Consider the following 27280-nt stretch of genomic DNA (forward strand, 5'->3'; position numbering starts at 1 on the left):
TATGTAAAGAACACAGCATCTTCTGGCCACTTTTATGTCAGACATGGGATTAAAAATTAGGTGTGAAAGTGCTTCAGTCCCTCTTTTGAATGGCAGTCTTAACTTCAGTAAGCCACCAGATGTCAATATTCTTGCCAAGGATGATGCCCAAAAAAACTTCAGGGCTTTCTTACCATTTGTGCTGAAAAAGAGTTGAAGCTTCACAAAGTTTCATCTGCCCAGCCCATCTCTAGTTGTTGCTTGGTTTGGTTTGTTCTTTGGATTTACAACATTTGCAATAGTGATTCCATTTTTTTTTTTTTTTTTTACAGGCACGGCACTCTTCGCTGCTAGGCAGCCACCACAGTTGTTACAACAATACATGGAGCCCAATGTTTGTCTGCCTGAGGAATACTGTATTATATAGCCTCTGTTCTCCCTGTGCCTGCATGGGTTTTCTCCGGGTGTTCTGGCTGCAAATACAGCCCATACAAAAAAATGTAGTCAGGGAAACTCAAGGAGAAAACGTATGACACTATGTAGGAGGTTGAATGAGACCAACTTCAAACCTGGTTTATTAACCTTGGCCAGCTTGCTTTCACTTTCTATCTGGACATGTTTTTTCCCTCCAATTATTATTTGTGTTTTGTGCCTTTTCCAGTACCTAAGCACCTCCTCTCTGCAATATGTTTTGTGTGTTTTGATACTTCTGTATAAGATGTCCATGTTGTTGTTCCTTTGGAAAATTCACAATCAGCTGTGGGAAAGTTGCAGTTCACTGTATCTTATCGATTATGTTAATCATTTAGGCTAAACATTTGTTTGAAGTTTTAATTCCAAGGCCAGCTACGTCTTCTCGCGGTTCTTGGCCCAGGGTTTTTCAACTTCTCTTTACACATTCAAGATGGGAAATGGCATTTTACAGTCACTTTTCTGTTAAGGCAAGAAAAACAAAAGATACAAATGTTAATTTGAGAGTTTGGTCAGATAAAAAGTGAAAATATAAAAACAGTGCAGCAGCTTTCTGTTTGCTGGTTAAAAAAGTAAAATCCATTGAAAGGAAGTGACTAATATTTTCGATTATTCTATGACAAGAACTTCAGATGAATTACACTTTACACAAGGACTATTTTTACATTGATTTTTTCTTCATCATTTCAAGTGAGCAGTGTGGGAAAACAAAATTTTAGGAGACTCACATTTTCCTCAGCAAGATTATCTTCACAAATAAAAATTATATTTTATAATTTTTTAAAGCGTAAAAAGAAATAAAATAACTTTGTACTTCTGTGAATGAGCTACACTGCAGAAGCATGACTTCCACGTCACATCAACTACCATTGCACTTCTGCTTTTGGCATGATTGCATTCATAGTTTTGTTTAGCAGCTTGCAAGCAGTCTCCATTTTTAAGACACTAACACTTTGAAATTAGTGAGTGCAGTATTAACATTTTATTTTGTAAAATATTAAAAAGTGTCAACTGGTATGAACCACCAACCTTATTTTAGGCATTTAAATGAAAACACATAGATTTTGAGACATGGGAACTGGACACAGCAATGATAATATACTTCTGGGATTTGGGGCTCATTCCTACACCACTTACAGAAAATTACAGGGAGTTTTCTCAAAATTTGTTTGAAAGGAGGAGCATGAGTGTGGGAAAAACACACCAAACCAAGTGGCGATCTATTTACATAATTGAAAAAGTTTTTAACAGGTTTGGAAAGTCAAACAAGCACACAAATCACTGACAGTGTGTTTCAGTGCAGCAGTTTATTACCGTAGTAAAAAGCTGGAGGAATTTGAACTGACCTCCGCCTGTGAAGTGGCTGAAGTGTAGGGAAGTCCTCTTTGCTGTATTTCTACTCATTGACCTTGATTTGTAATTCCTTGGACAGATTCTCTACAACCTTCATGGCCTTTATGTTGTGCAGGTGCTTGTAGTTTTTATTAAAGCATGAAACTTGGGTCTTCTGTTTTATAGACAGATAGATAGATAGATGATAGACAGATACATAGATAGATAGATAGATAGATAGATGATAGATAGATATAGAAGGTTCTGTGTGGAGTCTGCATGTTCTCCCTGTGCCTGTGTGGGTTCTCTCCAGGAACTCCGGCTACCTTCCACAGTCCAAAGACGAGTGTGAGTGTGAATGGTTATCTGTCTAAATATGTTGGCCCTGCAATATATATATATATATACACACACACACACACACATATATACTTAAATATGAAAACTGTGTGTGTGTGTGTGTATGTATGTGTGTATACAGTATATACATATATATATATATATATATATACATATATATGTATATATAAGTGTGTGTGTGTGTTGTAACACACACACACACACACACACACACACACACACACACACACACACACGTCACATGTCACTGTCACTGGTTTGATCCTCACTTCCCCCGGTGACCATGTTGAAGTATCCTTGAGCAAGATACTGAACCCCTAATGGTTCCTTTGACCAAGAAAAATGAATCTGTAATACTGGAAGCGGTAGACTGCCCAAGTCAATGTCTGAATTTGAATTCTATTGAACAAATTTGAGATTTAGCAGATTTAAAAATTTCAGCACACGTTTCATTTTAAGCAAGCCTGTCTGAACAGCTAGAAATTATGAGAAACTCAATTCAAAAGAGACTGTGGAAAAGTACTTCAAACATTGCCAGCAAAATGCAAGCTGTTATCAAAGCCAAAGGAAGTCACACAAAGTATTAATTTCTTCTGCTATGTGTGAAAATATTTAGTTATTTCTGTTTGTTATTTGCCAAATAAATAACAATAACATATCTTAATTTTAAACAAGTTTTTGAAAGATTTCTAAAATATTTACATTTCCTCAGGTGGTCAAATAAATTTGTTAAGCACGTTTGTACTGTATGGATGGATGGACAGATAGATTCCTGTATGTTTCAATCCCAATAATGGATACTAAAGTACTATAGATAATTTGCCTTGTAATCTTTTTGTTGTTTTAAATTTCCCTCTTTCATTATGATGATAGATACTTTATTGATCGCACAGGGAAATTCAGTTAATTAAAATTATGTACAATTATGAAAACTTTATCTGCTGATTTCACTTTTTCTTGCAGAATGTAAATGTTTTCTTGTAAAGTATCACTTTATCTCATAAAATTAAAACTTTTAGATTTGGAAATTCCAATATTGACCCTACATATATAGCATATTAATACTGGCATACAAGTTGGCCAATACAATAACTTCACATCTATAATTTATTCATTAACTGTAGGATCTGGGGGCTGCACAGTGGTGCAGTGGTTAGCACTGTCGCCTCACAGCAAGAAGGTTCCGGGTTCGAGTCCCAGCTCAGGCACAGGATCTTTCTGTGTGGAGTTTGCATGTTCTCCCTGTGCCTGCGTGGGTTCTCTCTGGGTACTCCAGCTTCTTCCCACTATCCAAAGACATGCAATTTGGGGACGAGGCTGATTGGATTCTCTAAATTGACCGTAGGTATGAATGTGAGTGTGTATGGTTGTTCGTCTCTGTATGTTGGCCCTGCAATGGACTGGTGACCTGTCCAGGGTGAACCCCGCCTTTCACCCGTAAACACTGGGATAGGCTCCAGCCCCCCCCACGACCCTTAACAGGAATAAGCGGAAGACGATGGATGGATGGATGATCTGGTTTATGCAATATTATACACAGATAGGACAATTTAAAATAATTTTGAATTTAGCTCTGCTGTAATTAAAATGCTGTGTACACATTCATGTCAACCACTTGCACACAGGGGCTCTTTTGCGTAATGAGAACTTTTATATTTCTGATGTTGTCTTTTATGTATCTGTAAAATTTTCTCCTTGTCGTGATAATTTGATATTTTATTACCTACATCCTGATTTTACTATGTTTTTGTACTCTTAATAAATCGAAAAGATTTTCTTAATGCCCAAATGTGACAAAAATCCAATATCATTTGGGCTCCAAATATTATTCTGTCAAGTTGATGTGGTTCAAGAGTTCCTTTCTTAGTTTAGTTCCTTAATAGTAGCACACATTTAATTTATCATTTTTCATAATTATTCATTTATTATTTATAATTTTTTTAAATAAATAACTGACTTTATTGTTGCCGAGGTAATCAGATTGAGATTATTTTACACATAAGGCACCCGGTCTGGCAAGTTCCAGAACTGTTAGGCTGTTTCCTCTTTTATGTGCTCTTAGAAAATAGAACATTGGGGACATTATAACTTTCTTTCAGAGAAAACAGTGGACCAACTATGGAACCTCAACCAAAACCAATGAGAAGGGCCGCTTTAATTTTTTTTTCTTACAAACAACCCTCACTTTTGAGTGACTTTTAAAATTTCCTCATTCATCAACTACCAATGTCCATAGAAATTCATACAAAACAATTTCAAATTAAATAGATAAAAAAGACAACACTTGAATTTTTGAGGCAATTACTGAAGGAGTTCATCTTCTAAAAAAATCTGCCTTGTCATAGCAATACCATCAAAAAAACAAAAAAAAGAGGCCAAACATGATTTTTTTTGTTGACTTCAGCTCAGTCACTTCCTGTTAGTTCAACAAGAAACACAGTCCACAGCACAGCTTAATGGCCTCGAGTGGACAGTATTAATGGTAGTGCATGCTGCAGTCAAAAATGGACAACACCTTACAAAAAGAACTCAATCCACATTCAAAATCACATCATACTAACATGGAATTATATTCACATCAAGGAAGAAATCAACAAGTGAATCAAAGAAAAAAGGAAATAATTTCATTTTTGTTTTTTTTCAGTCAGATATCTTCCCTCAATAGAAATATGGGACAATTAATGTGGAAAATTGATGGGTGATGATCCCTCAGGCATCTAATTATTAGTCAGTAAAGGATACCTTTGTGGGATTATGTTATGTTATGTTATGATTTCCATGCCTGACTGAGGGGCCGTGAATTGGATGACAGCCTTCCAGGAGAGAGGGAATCTGACTGGGTTGCATTAAAGACTCCATGCATCTCACAATATTCACAAAAGGATCAACTGTGATTTCTTGGACTAAAGCAATCACATTTAGTTCTGTTTGGTGGATGCCAATTTTAAAAGGTATCAACATTCACATTTACTATTACCATTGACTTGAGATTCTAATCACAATAATGTGTTGCTCTGCCGAGCAAACACAATAGGAGCCTGAGCCTGAAGTACCTTCAGGCTCAGGCCCTATTATAGTTCACCCTCATGATCATCCATAGGAAGCCCTTAACTTTGAATGTGTTTTACTTTCTTTTTGACTGTCCATGAATGCCTTCATTACTCTCATCTTCATTCAATTGTTGTAAACACTGAAACAGTCAAAAGTTGTAATATTAAAATATTGCAAACAAACGTTTCTTAAGAGCAGCTTCAGTCCAAAGGTCCTTCTTCCTGGAGCAATCCTAACCCACAGCTGTCAAAACCCAAAGAGGATCAAGCTCTTCACCCCGACAGTGTAGGCACTGTACTCTGCATACTGGAACATCAAGACTTGACCATGCTTGTGTAGCTTACTACCTGCAAAAACTCAGAAAGAAAAATAAACCCCCACACATAATACATGATAACCATTTGGTACAGCCCAGTGCTGACATTATTATTCCAACAGTTTATGGTGGAGGACTTGAAGTTGCACAGAATAGTTTAGCTGTGGAGTCAATCAGCACATGATGTGTGAGATCTTGACAGAGTGGTCCCAATGATCCTCCGATGAGATAAAGTGGGAGAGTAGGGTCTTTAGTCGCCCAAAACCTAAGTCTTTCCCTCAAAGGAGAGAAGAGACAAGAGTATCTCCTTGTCAAGCTGAAACTACCTCAGAATCATACAGAAATCTCGTAAGTGGTGCCCCCGACACCAGTCATCTTCTTCACCCCACCCCCTGGAAGCTTGTGGGTGGGAGTCTGCATCAATGCTGAGCTGGGATAAGCCACTCCGGACTGGTTGGACACGCTGACTGGGTGAGCGGGAGAGGAAGGGGCAGAGCAGGAGTAAGAGTGCTGGCTGGTATTGGTCCGACTCCGAGATTTGATGTTGATCAGCTCATCCCTGATTTTAGAAAAAAACAAAATTCAATGAGTATGTTTCTATCTTACTTCTGAACAGTGAGCTATTTTCAATGCATGAGACATGAACTACATTTGGTTTAAACTTAAAGACACAATGTGCATGTAATTGATTGCTTTGTTGAGGCCCACTCCTTTACCCTACATGTACAAGCAGTCAGATTTTGACTTTTGTATCAGTAAAATGTATAAACATTGTGAAAGACATTGAAACTGTTTCAGTAATAATTAGGCTATAACTGGAGAAGATGTTGTTCACAATGAGCAATAAACTCATTCATACTACACCTAGATGAGAGCAAAGCCACAGGTAACACAAAGACAAATCTATACATTCAAGTCCTGTCTTCTCTTCTCTGGCCAAGATGTGTACATCACTGTCCTCAAAGGAATGTTCCTTCTCCTTCAGCTGTAAGTGGAAAGCAGAGTCTTGACCTGAGGTGTTGGCTCTCCAGCCTCAATCAGTGCAAGCTTGGCTGCACTGGGCTGTGTTGTCCAGTGCAGCCAGGTTTGCACTCACCTACACTGAGAAACAAAGCAACCGCTACACAAATAAATGGCTCATCAAAGAAGAGCCAACATCTCAGGTCTTGATTTACCATAATGGTCTTAAAGCCTGCAACTCTTGGACAAGAAGCAAAACATCTTCAAGAAGGCCAAAACAGTCCAGTCGCCTACAGCACATAAAAAAAGTCTACAAGATATTAACACCAATAAGCAATATAATAAAGTCTGACCACTGCCCTTGAGGCATGTGTGAGTGTGTGCAAACTCTGCCACTAAGATAGACATGAGAGAAGAGAAGCGGTGCAATTTGCAATAATTCTGGTGACATTCTTATGTAAACAAACATATAAATTCAATGAGCAAAAGCCGGTATATCTACTGTGACATTCTGACTAGTCACTTAAGGTGATGGCACTACTACCAAATCTTAATTAGTACTCTAATAGTAATTTAGTGATGAAAAGACTGTCTGGGCTTCTCAGTTTACATTTTCCCTGTGCTGAAGAAATTATTATAATCAGAGAATCTGTGTACTAGGATTCCATGTGACATCTCACACTACCATAGTAATACTTGCCGTGGTGGAAAACACACTGAGTGAGTGGTATGGAAAAGCAGCACATTACCATGGTAGAACAATTTAAGAAATATGCAGTCAACTACAATACAAAGACATAGATGAAGACAAGTCATGCATTTCCTCTTAAAAACAGTAAACCTACACTTCTATCCAGACACTGGACATTTTGAAGAATTGACCAGTGTCATAAGGTTGGATTTTACATTTCCATTTATATTTCTTAAACCCTTGTTACTTGAATTATTGTAATTAAATCGTTTCAGACCAAAACATAGACTGGTGCTTTCCTGTTCCTTCAATATTGCTGTAGTCTTCAAGTTTACCTGAATTTTTTTTGGAGTTTAACAGTTTTATTAGGCACACATTGCAGTGTTTCCCCATTTATTGCTTTATCCAACACATCTTGCTTGTCACTATAATATCACTAACAAATAAATATATAGGATTAGAATATTTTACAGAAGCTTCATGCTTGGGTGTATAACATGCTGTTCCTGTGTTTACCTCCAACCTGACTTGATATGCAATCTTTGTGTTTGCAGCAAAAACAGGCTAAAACAATGAAATGATTACTGAAAAGTAAATGTCCCAGTCAAGGTATTTGGCTCCTAATCCAATCCTAATACTTTAATAAGGCATTTCTGCTGCTATCTATCCAGTCCACTGCAGTAATACACAGTTGCACTGTCTACAGTAGGCCTGCACAAATGTAAGGAAACCAATCCAATGTACATACAGTACTTGTGATTTGAATAGCAAATAGGGATGTCCACACTAAACGTACATCCATTTCCTACTGCTTATCCTGTTAAGGGTCGCTGGAGCCTATCCCAGCTGCCTTTGGGCGAAGGGCAGGGTTCACCCTGGATGGGTCACCAGTCCATTACAGGGTCAGCTCATAAACAGACAACTATTCACGTTCACAGCCACGCTACGGTCAATTTAGAGTATTCACTTAGCCAAGTCCCCATTTGCATGTCTTTGGACTGTGGGAGGAAGCCAGAGTACCTGGAGAGAACCCACGCAGGCAAGGGAGAACATGCAAACTCCACACAGAAAGATCCCGAGCCCGAGCTCAAACCCAGAACCTTCTTGCTGTGAGGTGACAGTGCTAACCATGCCCTCACATTAAACGTCTATTAAATTGAACTCTTAACATTCTAAGCCAAATGTCTTTAGTTAAATGATTAAAAGTTTGGTTCATGGTAGATGCATAAAGACTAGTTATTAATCAATCCATTCACCAAACAACATGTCAGGTGAACAGGCATATTATACGGTGTCAGAGAAAAAACTGGATAGCAGTAGTAATAAAAATAATAATAATAATAATAATGATTCAATAATAATAATAATAACAACAACAACTTGGACTTAGATAGCACGTTTCAATAATCCAAGGTTGCTTTGTAAAAGTGAAAGTAAATAGCCCCAAGTAATTACTGCTTGCAACTGGACACAAGATAATGAGACAGGCTGAGGAGGCGCTATCACTGCATATCAGTACCAGGAGTAGACAATAAGGGAAATATGCCACTGGCCCAAATCCCTGGCCCCACTTTGTAACCACTGGCCCAGTTCAACGTCAGGTATAGATTCCAATAATCACGAAAAAGAACAATTTGCTTTAATAAAAATTTATTTCTACAATTGTTCCTTATATTTTGTACATTTACCCAGATTGCTTCTATTCTTCTCCTGCCCTGAGAGGTCTTTTTTAAAAGATCTGCAGTCAATGGCTATAACATCTATGAAATCATCTTACATTCTTACAAATTATGATAAAATAGATGAGCACAATGACCCCCACAGATTACAGTCTCACATGACCAACTGAGGTCATTTTCCAGGACAACTCAAGCTTTTCCAGGGCATTTGACTTTTTTCTCCTCATTTTCCATTTGTTTTCAATGACTGGAAATTGGTCGATCATTTTCCAGGTTTCCAGGACGCGTGGGAACCTTGGACTGGGACACGTGTGCTTGCACATCTGCATTTTCAAGGGAGACCGTCGATATGATGACGTTATTTTCTCCGTAGTTACACAGCAATGCGTAGGGCCACGTTATGTCCATACCATAGGTTTCATACACGTTAACTTTTCTCTATTTAACTTACTTGTCTGCATGGGCATTGATCTGCACAGCTCACAGTAGACTTCGCTTTTTTGTTCATCAAACCCCAGCCAATTCCAGCGGTCACGCCACTGAGGCTGAAACTTTCTCTCCCTTTTCTTTTTTCATATTCTCTTTCGCTTTCTTTTAACTCCTCCGGTGCCTTCCTCTTCTTGATTTTCTCTTTTCCCCCCCAGTGTTTGGCCGGGTACTGGGGGTTTTAGAAACATAGCCTAGCTTAATAGGTACGCATGTAGCAGTGATCAATTAGCAGCAGCAGCAGCAATGGGCGGGCGGCGCGCGTTCCAGGGGAGAACGCGATGTGTTTTACGTCCCACGGAGAGCAGAGGCTGGCTGCACAGACTGTCTTTGATCAGGATCACGCAACGTGTTATGCGGTAGTTACAGAGACGATTTGACAGAAAGAAATCATTGCACAGCACGGAACCACAGGGAATCAATGTGAAATTAGATTTTTTACTTGAGGGCATTATTTTTACTTATTATTTTACAGTGGTTGGAGCATTCTGGTGGCCCTGACGGTTTTAAAAGTACGTCCGGGCCACCGGGCCATTTATATTGTCGACCCCTGAGTACCATGGTGAAGCAGATTTTCTCCCCTGTGATTTAACAGACATTGAACAAGACAGTGTTTTGACATGACTAACCAGCACTATGATTTAGGAGGACTAGCTGTTTCCTGTTGGCTGTATGGTGAGTCAGGGAAGTTTACCTTAATTTAAGGCGCTCTCTGAGCGTTCTGTTTTTGTTAGTCTATGCAGACAGTAGAAGGATGGCATTGGAGATTATTTACTATTCTGCTTGATCAATTATTGATTCATATTTTTCTATGCAGGGAGCTGGGCCTTGATTCTGGTGGTTATAAAAGCACTCTGTGTTAGAGTTCCTCCCCTTCAAAGCAGCTGCAGGTGTGATGATGTTTGTGAATCTTCATGTTTACTTGTTACTGTGCATGCATTGTGTCCTGGCCTGGAGATGAGTGTTTGCATCTTGCTTTTCTCCATGAGTGAAGGTGGATTGAACGGAGATGTATCAAAACGAAACAAAGCATTGAGTTTACTCCTGGCCAATCCCATAAAAAAAATGCCTGGATTGGTCTGATTACAATATTTCTGCAGCCAGATTGTGTATCTCTGCTGTTGACAGTCTGTCTGACTGAACAAGAAGTATGTTTTACCCTAAATGTGTCATTTGTTTATCAAGATTAAATATTTTGAATTAACTAAGTTTTTTCTTTGATCTGCATGACTTCTTGGTTAACCAGCAATTCAGGAAACACAAGCCTCATAAAATACTTTTTTTGAAGGTTGTTTGATTATGAACAGCAAAAATTAAAAAAAAAAAAGTAATGTCCATTTATAAACTCTCAAAGCACCATTCAGTGTTATCTAAGTTTCTTTATCAAATCTTCACAATCAGTAGGGCTGTGAAATGTTTTAATAAATGATGGGTCAAATAAATATTTTTTGTGCCTTATGTCAGCAAACCCATGGGTGATTATGGAAGGTTTATGCTATGTTATTTTAGTCAATGAGTGGACAAAAAGTGTAGGCCATGATAGGCTCAAACATTCAGATGGAATACTACCTGAATGCTCTCTCCTTGGCCTGGACTCTGCTACCCAAAGGTTATCCTGCACCTTAAAATCTGTAGGCAGGTTTTGTAGGCCAAACCCACAAATCATTCAATTTAGAGGAAACACTGCATTGCCTTCAATAGATAATGAGCCCCTTGTATCTACAGCAGGCTAAAGGCACTGGGACAAAATAATACTGTATAGTGACTTAACAGGAATAAAGGAAGAACAAATGGGAGTTGTGGTACAGCAGAACACAAACAACAGGGTTTAGCGATACAATACCAGTTACTGTCAGCCAAACAATCATTGACTGGAGGTTGTGCAGGTGTATGCAGTGCATTTACCAACAGCCATTTGTTGTCTTTAATCTCCAAATCTACAGGGATGCAACCTAATAAATAAAGGTCAAATTATATCAGCTTCCATTCCTGATTCTGGAGGAGGCACACCATAACAAAAGAAGGAGAAAAATCACAAAAAAAATGCATGGAAAAACACATTTAATAATGGGGACAGACAGAAAATATACTTGTCTCATAGTTCAACCTTCACAAGCAAGGCCATGACAAAATCAAAAATGTGTAAGAAACTGACCACCCTCCTAAATGGATGAGATGAATGGAAGACAAGCAAAGGGAAAAGAAGAAGGAACTCACAGGAAATCTGGTAGTAAGAAGAGGAAGAAAGAGGGGAAGAGGAGGAGGAGGAGTCAATCACGAAGGCAGGTTTTCAGGCAGGAATATATGCTTTTTTCAGGCTTACAAAGAAATCAGTTGTTGTGGCAAAAGATAAAACTCATACTCACTTTGGTGCTTGTAATACTCCTCCTCCCATCCCTCCACTTCCTCCACCTCCTACTCCTGCTGCATTTGCTCCGGCTGAAGCAGAGGCCTTTCGCACAAGGCGGTACTGCATTTCAGCAGCAGCAGCACTGGAGTAAGACAGTGACTTCCCCAGGGGCGGGGGATGTGGGGAGCGGGGAGGGTGTGTTGTGGAAGTGGAGGACCCAAGAGGGGTGTCAGTTGAGTGGGTGCGGTATGGGTAAGCATGGTGGGAGGGGATGTGTGGTTCAGTTAAGCGTGGAGGGCGAGAAGAGGGGTGGTGGTGGTGATGATGAGAATGGTGGTGGTGGTGATGGGAGTGATGGTGGTGATGATGGTGTGGGGGATGCGGAGCTGAGGAAATGGGTTGTACAGAGGTCTGATTGGCAGGCAGGGCATGAGCACCAAGATGGGGTTCGACCAACAGGCGTTCCTTCTCAGGAGGAGGAGGCGGAGAAGAGGATGTAGCAGAGGAAGAACGATGGAGGAAAGGATGATGGTGGTGGGAGGAGTGGTGGTGGTAATGATGGGGAGAGTGGGAATGAATCTCAGCATCTCTTTGTTGTGATGATGGAAAGGGGGAGCTGTAGCCGCCTGTTGCCGGTGTGATCGGTCTCCCAGAGGACACATCAGTGGCTATCGATCCTCCCACCAACCCTTTGTCAAAATCATCACTGACTACCAGTAAGCTGTCATATGACAGGCTTCCATTGCGGGTTGGATGGTGAGGTGGTGGTGTCTGATTTGCTAAGCTCTTGAAGCTGGTTGAGGTGGCGGTTGCCTCGGAGACGTGGGCAACACCTGTTGAGGTGTGTGTTGAGCTGGATTGCGATGCCACTCCTGATAGGACAGTGGGGTCAGAGAAGGAGGGGTATGAGCGCCCGCCGAGGGAGTAACCGGGGATGCCGCCTCCTCCCATCTCTCTTCCTCCCTCTTTCCTCTCTCCACCTCCCCCTGCTCCAACTCTCTCAGAAGAGGTGTCCCTCCTGTCCAAGCTGGGCTGAGAGCGGAAACCATGCTGTTGACTGGACTGGAGGAGGGAAGAGGTGGAAGAGGAGGAGTCCCTTGCACTGCCAACACTCTCTCCTCGACTTAACTGAAGGAAGCAGGAAGGGGAAGAGATAGAAAGAGAAGGGAAGGTGAAGAAGAGGGGGCAGAAGAAGGGGAAGAAGAAGAAGAAGCTAAGCAAGTACAAGCAGAGTTTCACCATTCGTGGGAATTCAATCAGAAATCCTTGCTTCAATATAACTTTCTGGTGTCATTAAACAATGTGTCTCTGCCACGGCCTTCAATTTTTACTGGTCAGCACGAATTTTGTTAGTTCGAAGACCCATCCATCCATCCATCCATCCATTGTCTTCCGCTTATTCCTGTTAAGGGTCGTGGGGGGGCTGGAGCCTATCCCAGCGGCTACGGGCGAGAGGCGGGGTACACCCTGGACAGGTTGCCAGTCCATCGCAGGGCCAACATATAAAGAAAAATAACCATTCACACCTACGGTCAATTTAAAGTATCCAATCAGGACAGTGGGAGGAAGCTGGAGTACCTGGACAGAACCCACGCAAGCATGGGGAGAACATGCAAACTCCACACAGAAAGATCCCGTGCCCGAGCCAGAACTCGAACCTGAAATGTTCTTGCTGTGAGGCGACAGCGCTAACCACTGCACCACCGTGCCGCCGCTAGTTTGAAGACCTTTTTTTTTCAATTCCAGGGGTGCATGAAGGCCACAAATATAAAAATGGAGAAACAGGGGATTTCACTGTTGGCTACATTAGCAAACTAACCACATAGCTACTTCCACACCTTGTCAATTCAGATAAAGCTACTGGGTGAGCACTTCAGCCTATTATGCTGACATGTTTACCATTGTTCACTATGACTGGTGTAATTAATGCACATTAAAGCACAACACCTCTGTTCTGGTTCAGAACAAATCATGGATGAATCTCATTGCAAATTTGTTATGTAAGCTTAGCTGAAAGGATATGACTCCCTTGCCACTGAATTCATTTTACATTGTTAGTTTAAGAATATCAGCTGGTCAGCACTGACTAAAAAATTCAGCATTGGTTTGGTCATAAGGTTATACAGTATTATCAGTATCATATTAGGTGAGACCAAATGTAGAATCACTCCAAAATCTACAAAAAGAGTAGTGGAGAGTTGCAAGGTCACATAAATCATTAAATAAAATTAAGATATAATATGAAAAAGACAAAACAAGATCCTGAGTTTACAGACATAATGAAGTGTTTCATGCTGTACAGCAGTTTCATTCCATGCATAACCTACAATGACAATTAAGCTAGTCTAATCTATCAATGTTATATTTGAGTTTACAGAGCAACTGATGAACCAAGTCCATCTTTCAGCCTCTGTCTGTGGTACTAGGAAGTATTTTTTTCAAGTTGTAGGGTTTATCTACATAAAATGACCAGAGAGCAAAGGTTTGAATGCCTATGACTTGCCTAAGGGATGCTTAAAATATACATTAACAGCAATACTAAGTAGTAGCAAATGTGGCGCAAAGGAGAATACTCTGATCCCAATTCTCAAGTGGGGAATAAACCAAACTCAAGCTACCGAATCTCAAGCAGGGAAATTGATAAATATAAGCTACTCAATGCATCAGTTTTCTTGTTGACTTAAGAGTTTCTTGACTGACTCAAACCATCGACTTTCAGGGTGCAGCCCTTTGAAAAATGAATAAAGTATTTCACCCAGGTCAAGAGTAAACAGAGAGGCATGGAAACAAAGTTAAATGGTAGATATGAGGGGGAAAATGCTTCCACAGCAATCACTTACTGATACTGATCAACAGAAAGCCACTGAGGAAACCAAACCAAGATGGCGGACAGGAAATAAAAAAGGAAACAGAAAAAAGTGAGACATATTACATTGAAGTCAGAGATAAAAGAAGCAGATGTAGGGACAAATGTGTCAAACAGAAACTGGAATGGCAAACAAAAGAACATGCTTTTTACTTTTGTTACATCACTTACTACATCACCTGGCTGTCTCCCGTTTGTATAGTGTGTAAATGAGTTACCTGGTTGGCATAAGCGTGAGTTAGTGCTGTATGGTTCTTGCCAGGGCTGTAAGTGGGTCTGTACTTGTACATGGTGGGTGTGGGAGGGGCTTTGTTGAGTAGACTGCACTCTGTTTGAGGAAGAGGAAATACATATTTATCATAATCATCATTGAATCCATTTTAACTCTTCTTTCTACACGTTCTAATTGTCAAAACTGAATCCTGTTGAAATTTGAAAAGCATTACCCTCTGTATTCCCTCTGGTGACCCCAGGGTAGCGGAGCTCTGGTTTAGGCGGAGGAGGAGGCTCAGCATCACATGATTGGCTCTCCATCATCTCGAGACTTGACTTGGACTAGAAAAGAAGAAGACAAAAGACATTATTTGACAGATAGGGGCACAACTCAAAAACAAAACGCTTCTACTGTCAGTTGATGTTGGCACATAGTAAATCAATAAAAAAATAATATAAATTCTAAACATAAAATAATATTTTATAATACGAGCAATAATATTTCTCATTGATTGACATTAAATATAAAAATGACTATGCCAAAGTGAAAAATAAAAACATGAAAACAACTTTAAGTGTACACTGCCCGATGTTCCCAGCAGACCCTGGAAATGTGTTTGAGCCTGCCAGGTCATTATGGACAATCTGTGATGAACACAAAAGTCCAATAACAAAGCACCAGGCTTCAGATCAGGGGGGCCATTCCTCCCAATCACACCTCTCCAGGTCTCACTGTTGTTGCCAATGTGCGCATTGAAGTCCCCAAGCAGAACAAGGGAATTCCCAGAGGGGGCAGTCTCCAGTACTCCTTCTAAAGAAGCCCAAATAAAAAGGGGCAGGGGGGTGTCCTCTGAATATTTGGCGCATATGCGCAGACAACAGTCGAGACAGGGCACGGGGTTATACTCCAAAAAACAGACACTGAGCCAAGGGGCAACAAGTATTGCCATCCCTGGTCCATCTGTTGGCAATGCCAGAGGGGAAGAGAGCCCAATCCCGCCCGAGGGGATTGGTTCCTGACTGGTTCCTTGCCAAGCGTTGAGGTGAGCCCGACTATATCCAGCCGGAACTTCTCAACCTCATGCACCAGGTCAGGCTCCTTCCCCACTAAAGAGGTGACATACCCAGAGCCAGCTTCTGCACCTGAGAATTAGACTGCCAAGGTCTCATGTCTGGCGGCACCGTGGTGCAGTGGTTTGCACTGTTGCCTCACAGCAAGAAGGTTCTGGTTTTGCGTCCCGGCTCGGGCACGGGATCTTTCTGTGTGAAGTTTGCATGTTCTCCCTGTGCCTGGGTGGGTTCTCTCTGGGTACCCCAGCTTATTCCCACCGTCCAAAGACATGCAATTGGGGACTAGGCTAATTGGATTCTCTAAATTGACCGGAGGTATGACTGTGAGTGTGAATGGTTGGTCTATATATGTTGGCCCTGCGATGGACTGGCGACCTGTCCAGGGTGTACCCCGCCTCTCGCCCGTAGCCACTGGGATAGGCTCCAGCCCCCCCACGACCCTTAACAGGAATAAGCGGAAGACAATGGATGGATGGATGGATGGATGGTCTCCAGTCTATGCTGTCCACCCCTGCTGCGGCTGATTAGAGTTGCTATGCCTCTGTGTTTTTAACCTTTGTCATAATAGTGGTACTTAGAGTGCTTCACTTTTTCCCGAAGTGGTACTTGATTAAAAAAAAGTTTGAGAACCACTCCTGAGCGGGGCACAAACTGTCAGCTCATTTAAATCAGGGCTGAAAACACTGCTGTTCACTGCACCCTTCTTATAGTGTATTGATTTGGGATTGATCTGGGTGATTTGGTATGAATGGATTGATTTAATATTGATTTGTCTGCTGTTGAATTGATCTTAAACTGTTTTATTGATTTTAAATGATTTTTGAATGTTTTAATTCACATTTTTGATTTTAAACTGATTCTAAATTTCAATTCTCTCTTTGCCTCTGTAAAGCACTATGAATTGCCCTGTGTATGAATGGTGCTATACAAATAAATTTCCGTTTGACTTTGCCTTCAGTAGGCCATGTGCACTTTGAATTAAAAAAAAAATTTGATGGATTTTTACTCCCAACCAATAATCCATTTTTTTCTGTATTAATATTCTCCAAAACATGTTGTGACAGTGTGAGCCCTCACTGGAAGAACTTTGCTGACCTGTGACTCCTGACAATGGTGCAAGAAAACACTACACAAGACATTAAGAGAACTTTATATGCTGTATTTAAAGCCATGCTGTTGTTATTGTGTTTGCATAACAATTATTTGAAGACAGGGATTGTTTGTAATTCCTTTTCCCCCCCTGTCAGTGACCTGGCCCATTTAGTGGGAGGGGCCAAGTGGTTAAAAGGGGGTGAGCTGAGGCTCGGCCCTCTCTATGCTGCCAGTCTGTTGAGGTGCTCAGGAGTAGGCCCACAACTGTCTCTGAGGAGAATATGCTGGTCTCCTTTGTTACTGTTCACTGAACCACTTGGGTAAATAAATGTTGTAAACCTTAAGCGTGTCTTGTCATCATGTTAACCTGGGTCAGAGGCCATCCACTACCCATAACTGAGGCAGAGGTGTGACACATGCTTTAATATAAATGGGTGGTGTGGCTCAGATGGTAGAGAGGCCATGTAATCATCAAAGAGTTGCATTCTAAAGTACTTACTGGATGCTACTGAAAGTGCAACAGTATGGATTTCTCTGAATCAGCTTTTGGAAGTGACAAATAATAGATTCAAATTCCAAAGCACTCTCTTTCCATCTGTTAGAATGAGCGACTTTCGCAGCCTAACTCCCCAGACAAGAGGCTCTTAGATAAGGTACCGGTGTAGCAACAGTAATATTTTACCAAAAAAAATTATGCTCTCCTTGGTTCAACTGACATCGCTGTCTGAATGGAACAGGCAGCCTTGGAGTGCTGAGCTTATGAGCCAGGGCTATACCATATCAGAGGGAAGTTCAAATGACAATCCAATTCAACATTAACTTAACATATCCTACATCTCTATACCTTAAAATACATCAAAGTTATCATCACACAATGTTACTTTTACCATGACACACATCAATTCACATGAACAATCCAAATATCCCAAAACAAGCAGACACTCTACCCCCCTCTACAATTCCAACACATGGTCTTCCCCTGGAACTATAAATACAGGTGTTCAGTGTGCTGGGGCCCCTTTTTTCCAAACACCTTCAGAACCAAGAAAGCATGGTAAATGTTTGACCCAACATTTCTAAAAATGTATTCCATTTCAACATATTGCACAAGTTCCTTTAAAAAATGTATTGCACTCGATCCAGTAGAATATACTTCTGTTCTTCTTCTGTTTGTTCCTCTCAGGCGGAGTTCAATCCCAACCAATCCCGCTAGGCCAGACAAACATACCCACAAACAATTAATCAAAAAAACAACACAAGCTTTGGCTCTGTCTCTTCATTATATTGTGCAAATGCATGCCTGTGCAAATATTGCTGTTATGAATGAGTAGGCCCTCTGTTTGTGGCATGTGTTGAAAGAGAGCTGTTCAGGTTCGAAAATTATTCTAATACCATTCAATTCAGCTCATAAGTATTCTGAACCGTGAGTTAAGGATCATTATCCATTTGTAGAAGCCATCCTCACCCCCATTCACCCCCATGCTTAACAGTTGAACAGAGGTTCTTTTCATTAAATTCTGTGGTTAGGGTTTAGGGTACATACCTTTGCTCATTCCGGCCAAAAAGTTCTATTTTAACCTCTTCCACTCACAGCATATTTTCAGGAAAAAACGCCTAAAAAGACATACCCATAGTAAATGTGTAATTACTACACTTTACTAAAGGTTATATGCATGTTCTTGGTTTCCTTGGACATCTAGGGACTTCAGAGAATGTGTTCCAAGTGTCAGAAGTGTTGTATCTGTCATTAAGCCTGAGTAAATTGGAATAAAGCAGAGGAAAAATTACGTTTTCAAATTGTGCCAAAGGAATTATTTTCTACCTCTGATGAAAATTGGCTCCAAATTACAATAAATTTTAATTTTAGTTGTCTATTACTAACTATTGGAGCTTTTTGCTTTTGTTCAGCGGTCTGCCTTCGTCTGTGGGGTGCTGTAAAAGACTGCGAGAGTGCATAGTTTGTGCAGGTTTTACGCTCAAAGTTTTACGTAGCTGGGATTTGTAGTTCTTGGAATGGTAGGTGTCGATCGATTCAGTAGCTTCTCCCCTTTCCAAAGACTACAAATATTGCTGTAAAGAAGAAGTCTACGCGACACTATTCAACTTTGATTCCGCTGAGGTCGCAAAATTTAAATGTCCAGATTTCGTACCAAAACACAATAAAATCACCATGAAAAGGTAATGTTTGCACTAAAACAGACACCGACCCTGTTTTGTGAGCATTAGAGTCAAAACTTTGATCGAGAATTGAAAGTAAACATTGCCGTCAAATTTCCATAAATTTTTACAGCGCCCAATTACGTCCAGCGTTTTTCGGCCCGCGGTGGACCGATCGGGCTATAAGGGTTAACCTCATCGGTCCACAGAAATTGTTTCCAAGATGCATCAGGCTTGTCAATATGTTCATTTGCAAACTTCAAATGCTGATTTTTGTGGTGAGGACGTAGAAGAGGTTTTCTTCTGATGACTCTTCCATGAAGACCATATTTGTCTCTTAAGAGTGGAATAGTGTACCACAACTCCAGTGTCTGCTAGATCTTTCTGGAGAGATTGTGCAGTCAAACGAGGGTTTTGACTTGCTTCTCTCACAATCCTGCGAGCTGTTCTGTCGGATATTTTTCTTGGTCTTGCAAATCTTGCTTTAATTTCCACTGTTCCTGATGACTGACATTTCTTAATTACATTCCGAACATAGGATATTGGCATCTGAAAAAACTTTGCTATCTTCTTATAGCCTTCTCCTGCTTTGTGAGCGTCAATTACTTTCAGTTTCAGTGTTCCAGACAACTGCTTAGAAGAATCCATGGTGCTGATTGTTGGGGCAAGGTCAGATGAGTATGGGCATTTAAAACCTTTGAGATTGACATCACCTGGGGCCTCATGTATCAACGCAGTTTACGCAAGAAAAACTTGCATATGCCAGGATCGATGCTCACGTTCAGATGTATAAAGGGAAATGTTTGTTGATTCTGGCGCTGTTTCACTCCAACTCCGGAGGTGCCTTTAAAAGTTGGTGGAAAGCCGATTCTTGCGTTAACTGCACTTTGGTCTGTTGGCGACACCCTGTGGCGGTGTTTGGTAAATTACATTATTTGGTAACTGCACATACATCGGGCACAAAAAAGCCCTCCAGCGGGAGATGGCGGACCATTCTGGGGTAAGTCAGTGGACCCTCAACCGGGCCATGCCCTGGGTGGTGGACCTGATCATTGAATAATATTATATTAAATATTAAAGCGCAATTTGCAGCAATAGCCGGATTTTCTAATGTATTTGGAGCCACTGACAGCACTCATGTTGCCATAAAATCGCCGTCCCATGAGGAATACGATTACATTCATCGTAATGGTTTCCACTCCATCAATGTGCAGATCATCGATGTGCAGAGGCTGGAGGGATGGATGCCGATCCCGGCCAGGCAGCCATCTTCGCACGCCAGAATTTCATTTCCACAATGTGAAAGGGTACGAAGCGATTACACAATTCATGAAGCCAGAATAATTTATTTTGTCCACGAAACGTTCCAGAACATTTATCAGCTGGTCGAGCCGCTCGTTGTCCCCATTATTCCCCTAATAATGTCCTCCTGCGACTACAGGACCGCCTGTGTGAGGATGGGCTGGCCGGAATACCGCTGGTCCTGGCAGATGACTGAGCCGGCAGGTGTGCTGCACATGGGCGGCACGGCTGACGGATCAATTCCAATTTTCTCTCCTCCACCTTCCCGAATAACTTGCACGTTGTGAACTACTATTTCTTTGACATTATTTTGCGAGCGCGGACAGCGGAGACCCTATTTAAATGAATTTGCGGATTTATAGGTGGGCGTAACGTGGGCGGGGCCGGTCACTCCGACATCTGCGCTCAATTCCACGCTGATTGGGATGTATCAAGGAAACGTGCGTGGATTCCGGTGCTCGCACATATTGATCCGGAAGAGATCCGGATTTTTTTGTGCGTACGCAATTTTCGCGATTCTTGCGACCGCAGTTTTTTAGTATGAGATCCACGCAAGTATTGATACATGAGGCCCCTGGTCTTTCCAAACGATGATTGTGAACAATCCATGACACTGTCAGCTCTCGGCTTTCCAAAGGGGGCAGCACAAGGTATTAACTCTGCAGGGTGCCCAAACTTTTGCAGATGCCATTATTTTGTTTTCTGTTATTTTGAAAGTGTAAATGATGGAAATAAAATCTAACTTTTTGGACATACTGTCATAATGTCTCATCTGTAATTTAATAACTTTTGGAGAGGTTTCCATCTTTCCTTGGCTTCTAGTTACAGTTACAGCTTCAGTTACACTTTGGATGAGAGACGCCGCTCTTTGAGAGCACTTGACATCAATGGGTTTCTGTGTGATATGAAAAGTGCTTAGGTTAACTGATGCTGGTTACTGAGCCATCTCCTTGGCAATGTAACAGGTCACACACAATAACAAGTAGGAATGAGTGAGCACGCTATTAGCTGTATCTGTATCTAATTCTATAGCCATACAACCAACAAAATAATAGTACTTAATCCAGAAGTGGGTAGGGCTGAAACTGGAAGTAGATGTGGCTAAGCATGGAAGTGTGGGCATTGCGGAAATGGTTTGTAGAAATTAAAGGGTGCTGATCGGAAGTTAATATATTTACTGTTTATTCACAAAGTATTTTAAGAGGCCTCAGATCAAGCTTTGGAACACTGTTTTTGATCGGAAGACAAAATTAACCATTTAAAGAATGGTCTGCCACTGCCACTGATTTTGTTCCTTTTTGCCTTGTAATGTAGATTGATCGGTATAGATTGATAGATTGGATCAGGAGGAGCGATCAGTGGAATAATGCTGCTGGTACACAAGCCAGGGCCTGATCAACCCTGGCTGGGTCACCTGAGGGAGGGCGTCTGATGTTGAAAGACCCGAAACGCCCGATGAGCTCAGGCACATCACTGAAGATGTGTCCCAGAGCATACTGACCAATACCCCCAGGGGAACCCGAGAGGGTGGAAGATGAGTTCCCCAACAGGACGGATTCAACGTTGACGACACTGGAAAACGGCTTAACGACGACGACAAGCGTGAGATGCATTTGCGTAAAGGTCTGCAAGAACGAGCGCGGCCTCAAAATCCATCAGGGTCAAATGAAATGCTTGGTTCAGGGGAGTGCAACACAGCGCACAGGATCCAGTCCTGGTGAGACGACGGAGGAGCCCGGCCGGGAGACACCCCACAGAGCCCAGAACCTCCAAGTGGTGAGCTCTACAGCTCCAAGCAGAGTAACTCAGCAGCATAGTATCAAGTGGCCTCCCGCAAGCAAGCACAGTGAGTGGCATCAATTCGATGAGGATACAGTCAGAATCATCAAAGCAACAGCAAAAGGGGATGTTGACAGACGGCTCCAGACCATGACCACCATCATTGTCACTTTCGGGACTGAAAGGTTCAGTGTGGAAAGTAGCAGCAGCAGAAAACCAAACTTCACCAGGAATCGTAGGGCAGAGAAAATCCACCAACTGCGGAAAGAACTTAGGTCCCTCGCAAGACAGTGGAAGGCAGCAACTGAGGAGGAGAAACCACCACTGGTGGAGCTCAGGAATCTCATCAGGAAGAAGCTGGTGACCCTGCGCAGAGCTGAATGGCATAGGAGACGGAGAAGAGAGAGAGCCAGGAAGCAAACTGCTTTCATAGGGGACCCTTTCGGATTCACCAAACAGCTGCTGGGGCAGAAGCGCAGTGGCGGTCTAGACTGTTCTAAGGAAGAAGTAGACTATTTCCTTCAAGACAACTTCAGCGACCCTGAGAGAGAGCGGGAGCTAGGACCCCTCAGAGCCTTATTGGACATACCACCTCCCACCGCTGACTTCAACAGCTGGGAACCCACCTGGAAGGAAGTTCAGGAGGTTGTTGCTGCTGCCAGGACCAAATCGGCCCCAGGACCCAGCGGAGTACCCTACAAGGTGTACAAGCGCTGCCCAGAGCTCCTGAGAACCCTCTGGAAGATCCTGCATGTGATTTGGCGCAGGGGAGCTGTAGCAGACCCCTATAGACAGGCAGAGGGGGTCTGGATACCCAAGGAAGAGAATTCCACCGAGCTGGAGCAGTTCAGATCCATCTCGCTTCTCAGCGTTGAGGGGAAGATCTTCTTCAGTATTCTGTCCAGAGGGTTGACAGACTTCCTCCTCAAGAATGCCTACATTGACACCTCAGTCCAGAAAGGTGGCATCCCGGGGGCTCCAGGGTGCCTAGAACACACAGGAGTAGTCACCCAGCTGATCAGGGAGGCGCGGGAGAGGAAAGGAGACCTGGTAGTGCTATGGCTCGACCTAGCCAATGCATACGGCTCTATACCCCACAAGCTGGTTGAGACTACCCCAGACCGACACCATGTCCCTAGAAAGATCAAGGACCTCATTATGAATTACTACGGGAACTTCAGGCTCAGGGTCACTTCTGGGAGTGTAACATCAAGTTGGCATCGGCTTGAGAAGGGAATAATAACTGGGTGCACCATCTCAGTCATCCTCTTCGCCCTTGCCATGAACATTGTAATAAAGGCAGCGGAAGGGGAATGCAGAGGCCCTCTCTCCAAGTCTGGTACTCGGCAGCCACCCATCAGAGCTTTCATGGACGACCTCACTGTCACCACAATATCAGTGCCTGGGGGGAGATGGTTACTCCAGTGCCTGGAAAAGCTCATCTCATGGGCAAGAATGAGCTTTAAACCAGCTAAATCCAGGGCCATGATGCTCAGAAAAGGAAAGGTGACAGACAAGTTCCGCTTCCTGCTGGATGGCACAGAAATTCCATTTATCACTGAGAGGCCAGTCAAGAGCCTGGGAAAAGTCTTTGACTGTAGTCTCAGGAATTCAGCAGCAGTCCAATCCACCATCAGGGAGCTTGAATCGTGGCTGTCAGCAGTAGATAAGTCTGGCTTACCCGGGAGATTTAAGGCATGGATTTACCAGCAAGGCATCCTACCTCGGGTACTCTGGCCTCTGTTGGTGTATGAGGTGGCCCTGTCAACCATAGATATCCCAGAGAGGAAGATCAGCAGCGATCTCCGCAGGTGGCTGGGCTTGCCGCGCAGCCTCTGCAGTACAGCACTATATGGGAAGACCACCAAGCTCCAGCTCCCACTCAGCAGCCTGGAAGAGGAGTTCAGGGTCTCTCGAACGAGAGAGGCTATGCTCTATCGTGACTCAAGGGACTCGAAAGTTGCATCAGCGGGCATCATAATGCGTACGGGCAGGAAGTGGAAAGTCCACGAGGGCCTGGAGGCAGCCGAGTCCCGGCTGAGACACAGGATCTTGGTGGGCAGTGTGGCAATGGGGCGAGCAGGGTTCGTTTCCTCAGCCTCGCTACGAGAAGGCACATGGCAAGGACAGACGCCAGCTTGTCCTGAAAGAGGTGCGGGCAGGAGTCGAGGAGGAACGAACCAGCAGGATGGTGGGCATGCAGCAGCAGGGAGCTTGGACGAGGTGGGAGGGGGCACTGGAGAGGAAGGTGATCTGGGCAGAGATCTGGCAGGCAGAACCACAGCAAATTCATCATCCAATCTGTATATGACGTCCTACCTAGCCCAGCCAACCTCCATCTGTGGGGCGTAGCCGACGCACCGACTTGCGCTTTGTGCTCTGGGAGAGGTTCACTCGAGCACATCCTCACCGGCTGCCCTAAAGCACTGGGAGAGGATCGATACTGCTGGCGGCATGACCAGGTGCTGAAGGCAGTAGCCGAAGCCATCTCCAAAGCTAGGGCTGGAGAGCAGCCACAGCCACAACCCAAACCAGCAGCCGGCCTCCTAACCTCAGCATCGGACTGGGAACTGAGAGTAGACTTGGGAAGGCAACTCAAGTTCCCTGACCACATCACCAAAACAGCTTTGAGGCCGGATGTTGTGCTCCTGTCTGTCTCTTCAAGGCAAGTGCTGCTTTTAGAACTGACAGTTCTGTGGGAAGATCACATTGAGGAGGCAAATGAACGGAAGCGGTCAAAATACCAGGAACTAGTCGAGCAATGTTAAGGAAGAGGTTGGAAGGCACGCTGCGAGCCTATAGAAGTGGGGTGTCGAGGATTTGCTGGCCGCTCACTGTGCAAAATCTTCACTCTGCTTGGCATCACGGGGGCTGCAAAGAGGAAAGCCATAAAGAACACCGTGGAGGCTGCAGAAAGAGCCTCCAGATGGCTTTGGATCAGGAGGAGCGATCAGTGGGATTATGCTGCTGGGACACAAGCCAGGGCCTGATCAACCTTGGCTGGGTCACCTGAGGGAGGGCGCCTGATGTTGAAAGACCTGAAACGCCTGATGAGCTCAGGCACATCACTGAAGAGCATCCTAGGATGTATCTTTCATATCAGAGCAACAGAGTGTTTGTCATTTTCAGACATATTACACTCTACCGTGTAACACTCATTGTCTTGAGTATATAGCAGGGGTGGGCAACCATGTGCCATGGAGAGCCGTGTGTATGCAGGTTTTCCTTCCAACCAAAGGAAACACTCTTCTGTTGCTGAAGGTGTGTTAATCAGTGGAATCACCTGTTAAAGTGTTTGGTTGGAAGGAAAACCTGCATACACACGGCTCTCCATGGCACATGGTTGCCCACCCCTGGTATATAGTATCAGTCAAAAGTTTGGACACACCTCATGCAGTGGTTTTTCTTTATTTTTTATTATTTTCCTCATTGTAGATTAATACTGAAGACATTAAAACTGGGTGGCACGGTGGTGCAGTGATTAGCGCTGTCGCCTCACAGCAGGAAGGTTCAAGTCCCAGCTCGGGCACGGGATCTCTGTGTGGAGTTTCCATGTTCTCCCTGTGCCTGCGTGGGTTCTCTCTGGGTTCTCCGGCTTCCTCATCTTGCAGCTTACTTTCACAGGATCATTTACATGCCTCAGTACTCCGAGCTTGCACTGAGTTTGGGAAAAGGGCTTTTTCTTTTTCTGCTTCAAAAACTTTAAAAAACTCTCAAACTGCAAGCTCTCATCACCATATCTGATTTCAAAACACAGACTTTGGACATTTTAAAGACTGAAATGGGACAGTGTAATTGTTTTGCTGGATAATGCATTCACATTTCCATCAACCTGACCTTCTCTCCTCAGTGACCCTTTGTAAAGCCCAACCTCCCCCTGCCTCCTTGCTTTGACTTTTATCTACTTTTGGCCTTGTTTCACTGTTCGTTTTTTCTCTTTACCACATCGCTTTGTTTGTTCTTGTCTGATTTTGTGTTATTTTGCTTGTTTTAGATGTTGCCATTTTGGCCAGGTCTCGCTCGGAAAAGAGATCACCTGATCTCAAGTGACGACCTGGTTAAATAAAGGTTAAATAAAATTACACATATGCCCAGGCACAGTGACCCTGATCTTCCACCAGAGAGCACAAAGATGTGTTACATGAAAATTATCTGCTCTCAGAACTGGGAGGCATGCACCAAATTGGAGTGGGTGTTGAGAACTCAGGCTTCAGTAGCTACTGCCTTGAGTTCACTGTAATACTCCCTTGGTTTGATGGTCTAATCCACTCCTGAGGGCAGGATGGAGGCAGTTTGCGTCTTGCAGAGCGAACACGTTTTTATGAAATTATTCAAACGACAAAACGTAACATCTAGATACTCATAATTAATGACTTTGCAAATAACAGCTATTTCGAAGTTTACTAGACATTTTTTTCTCACTTTCCCAGGATTGTCCCTGACAAAATATACCTGTGTCCCTGCCGGATTTTTTTATGGTCCCCAAAACATCGGGACATCGTTATTTTCAAGCCCTGTCTAAGCCTGTTTGTGAATTGCACAAAGGCAGCTGGGGCCACACTCAGTGAACATGGAGTTTGCCTAGCCATGTATTTGGTCAACTTGTTGCTCATGGCATGGTAGCACACACTGGCCTTTTGTTGGCACACCTGAACAATCTGGGTTTGTCATAATAAGGGAAGAGTGCATTATCTCCAATGTAGAAAAATTACTTTTCTTGGTCTGCGGTTAGATTCGCTCACATTTTCAGTGTGATTATCGGCAAACAGAATTGCATTGTTCAGACCCACTCTGACATGTTTTACTCTGGGAAAACTGATGAGATTTAGTCTTTGTCTCAGGCCTGATGGAATCTGCAAAGGTAGTGTTATGGTTAAGCTGGCTATAAGTGATGAATTTTCAGCATTGGCTGGCTAGATCTTGTGCGCCCCAGACAACATGGGGTCCAGGTTGCTGCTTGTTGTGGCCTCACAATGCACCATTGGAGACAGTCATCTTTCCAAGAGGAGAGGCTGTGCATTGGCAAAATATTAGCTAGGAAAGTTGGATGCCCAGTGGATGTGTTTGCGTCATAGGAGACCACAGTGCAAGCTGTTCTTCTCCATGTACAATTGGAGCACACTAC

General features: G+C 43.0%; 1 protein-coding gene across 4 annotated transcripts in view; it reads right to left on the reverse strand.

The window, feature by feature from the left end:
* Window positions 1-2344: 2344 nt before the first annotated feature.
* The window catches only part of LOC147256977 (palmitoyltransferase ZDHHC5-A-like), a 64734-nt gene continuing 39798 nt past the window's right edge, over window positions 2345-27280 (reverse strand). For all 4 annotated transcript variants that reach the window (XM_086210708.1, XM_086210709.1, XM_086210710.1 and 1 more), the window contains 4 exons: window positions 14988-15096; window positions 14760-14869; window positions 11692-12803; window positions 2345-6068 (listed from right to left, as the gene is read on the reverse strand). In XM_086210708.1, coding sequence (XP_086066834.1) covers window positions 5843-6068; window positions 11692-12803; window positions 14760-14869; window positions 14988-15096 — 1557 coding nt within the window. In that variant the 3' untranslated portion in view covers window positions 2345-5842. The remainder of the gene's footprint in view (window positions 6069-11691; window positions 12804-14759; window positions 14870-14987; window positions 15097-27280) is intronic.

The sequence above is a fragment of the Aulostomus chinensis genome, chromosome 8, assembly GCF_037954235.1.
Source record: "Aulostomus chinensis isolate RoL2024-O1b breed Wild chromosome 8, RoL_Achi_v1.0, whole genome shotgun sequence".
In the NCBI taxonomy this organism is placed as follows: domain Eukaryota; kingdom Metazoa; phylum Chordata; class Actinopteri; order Syngnathiformes; family Aulostomidae; genus Aulostomus; species Aulostomus chinensis.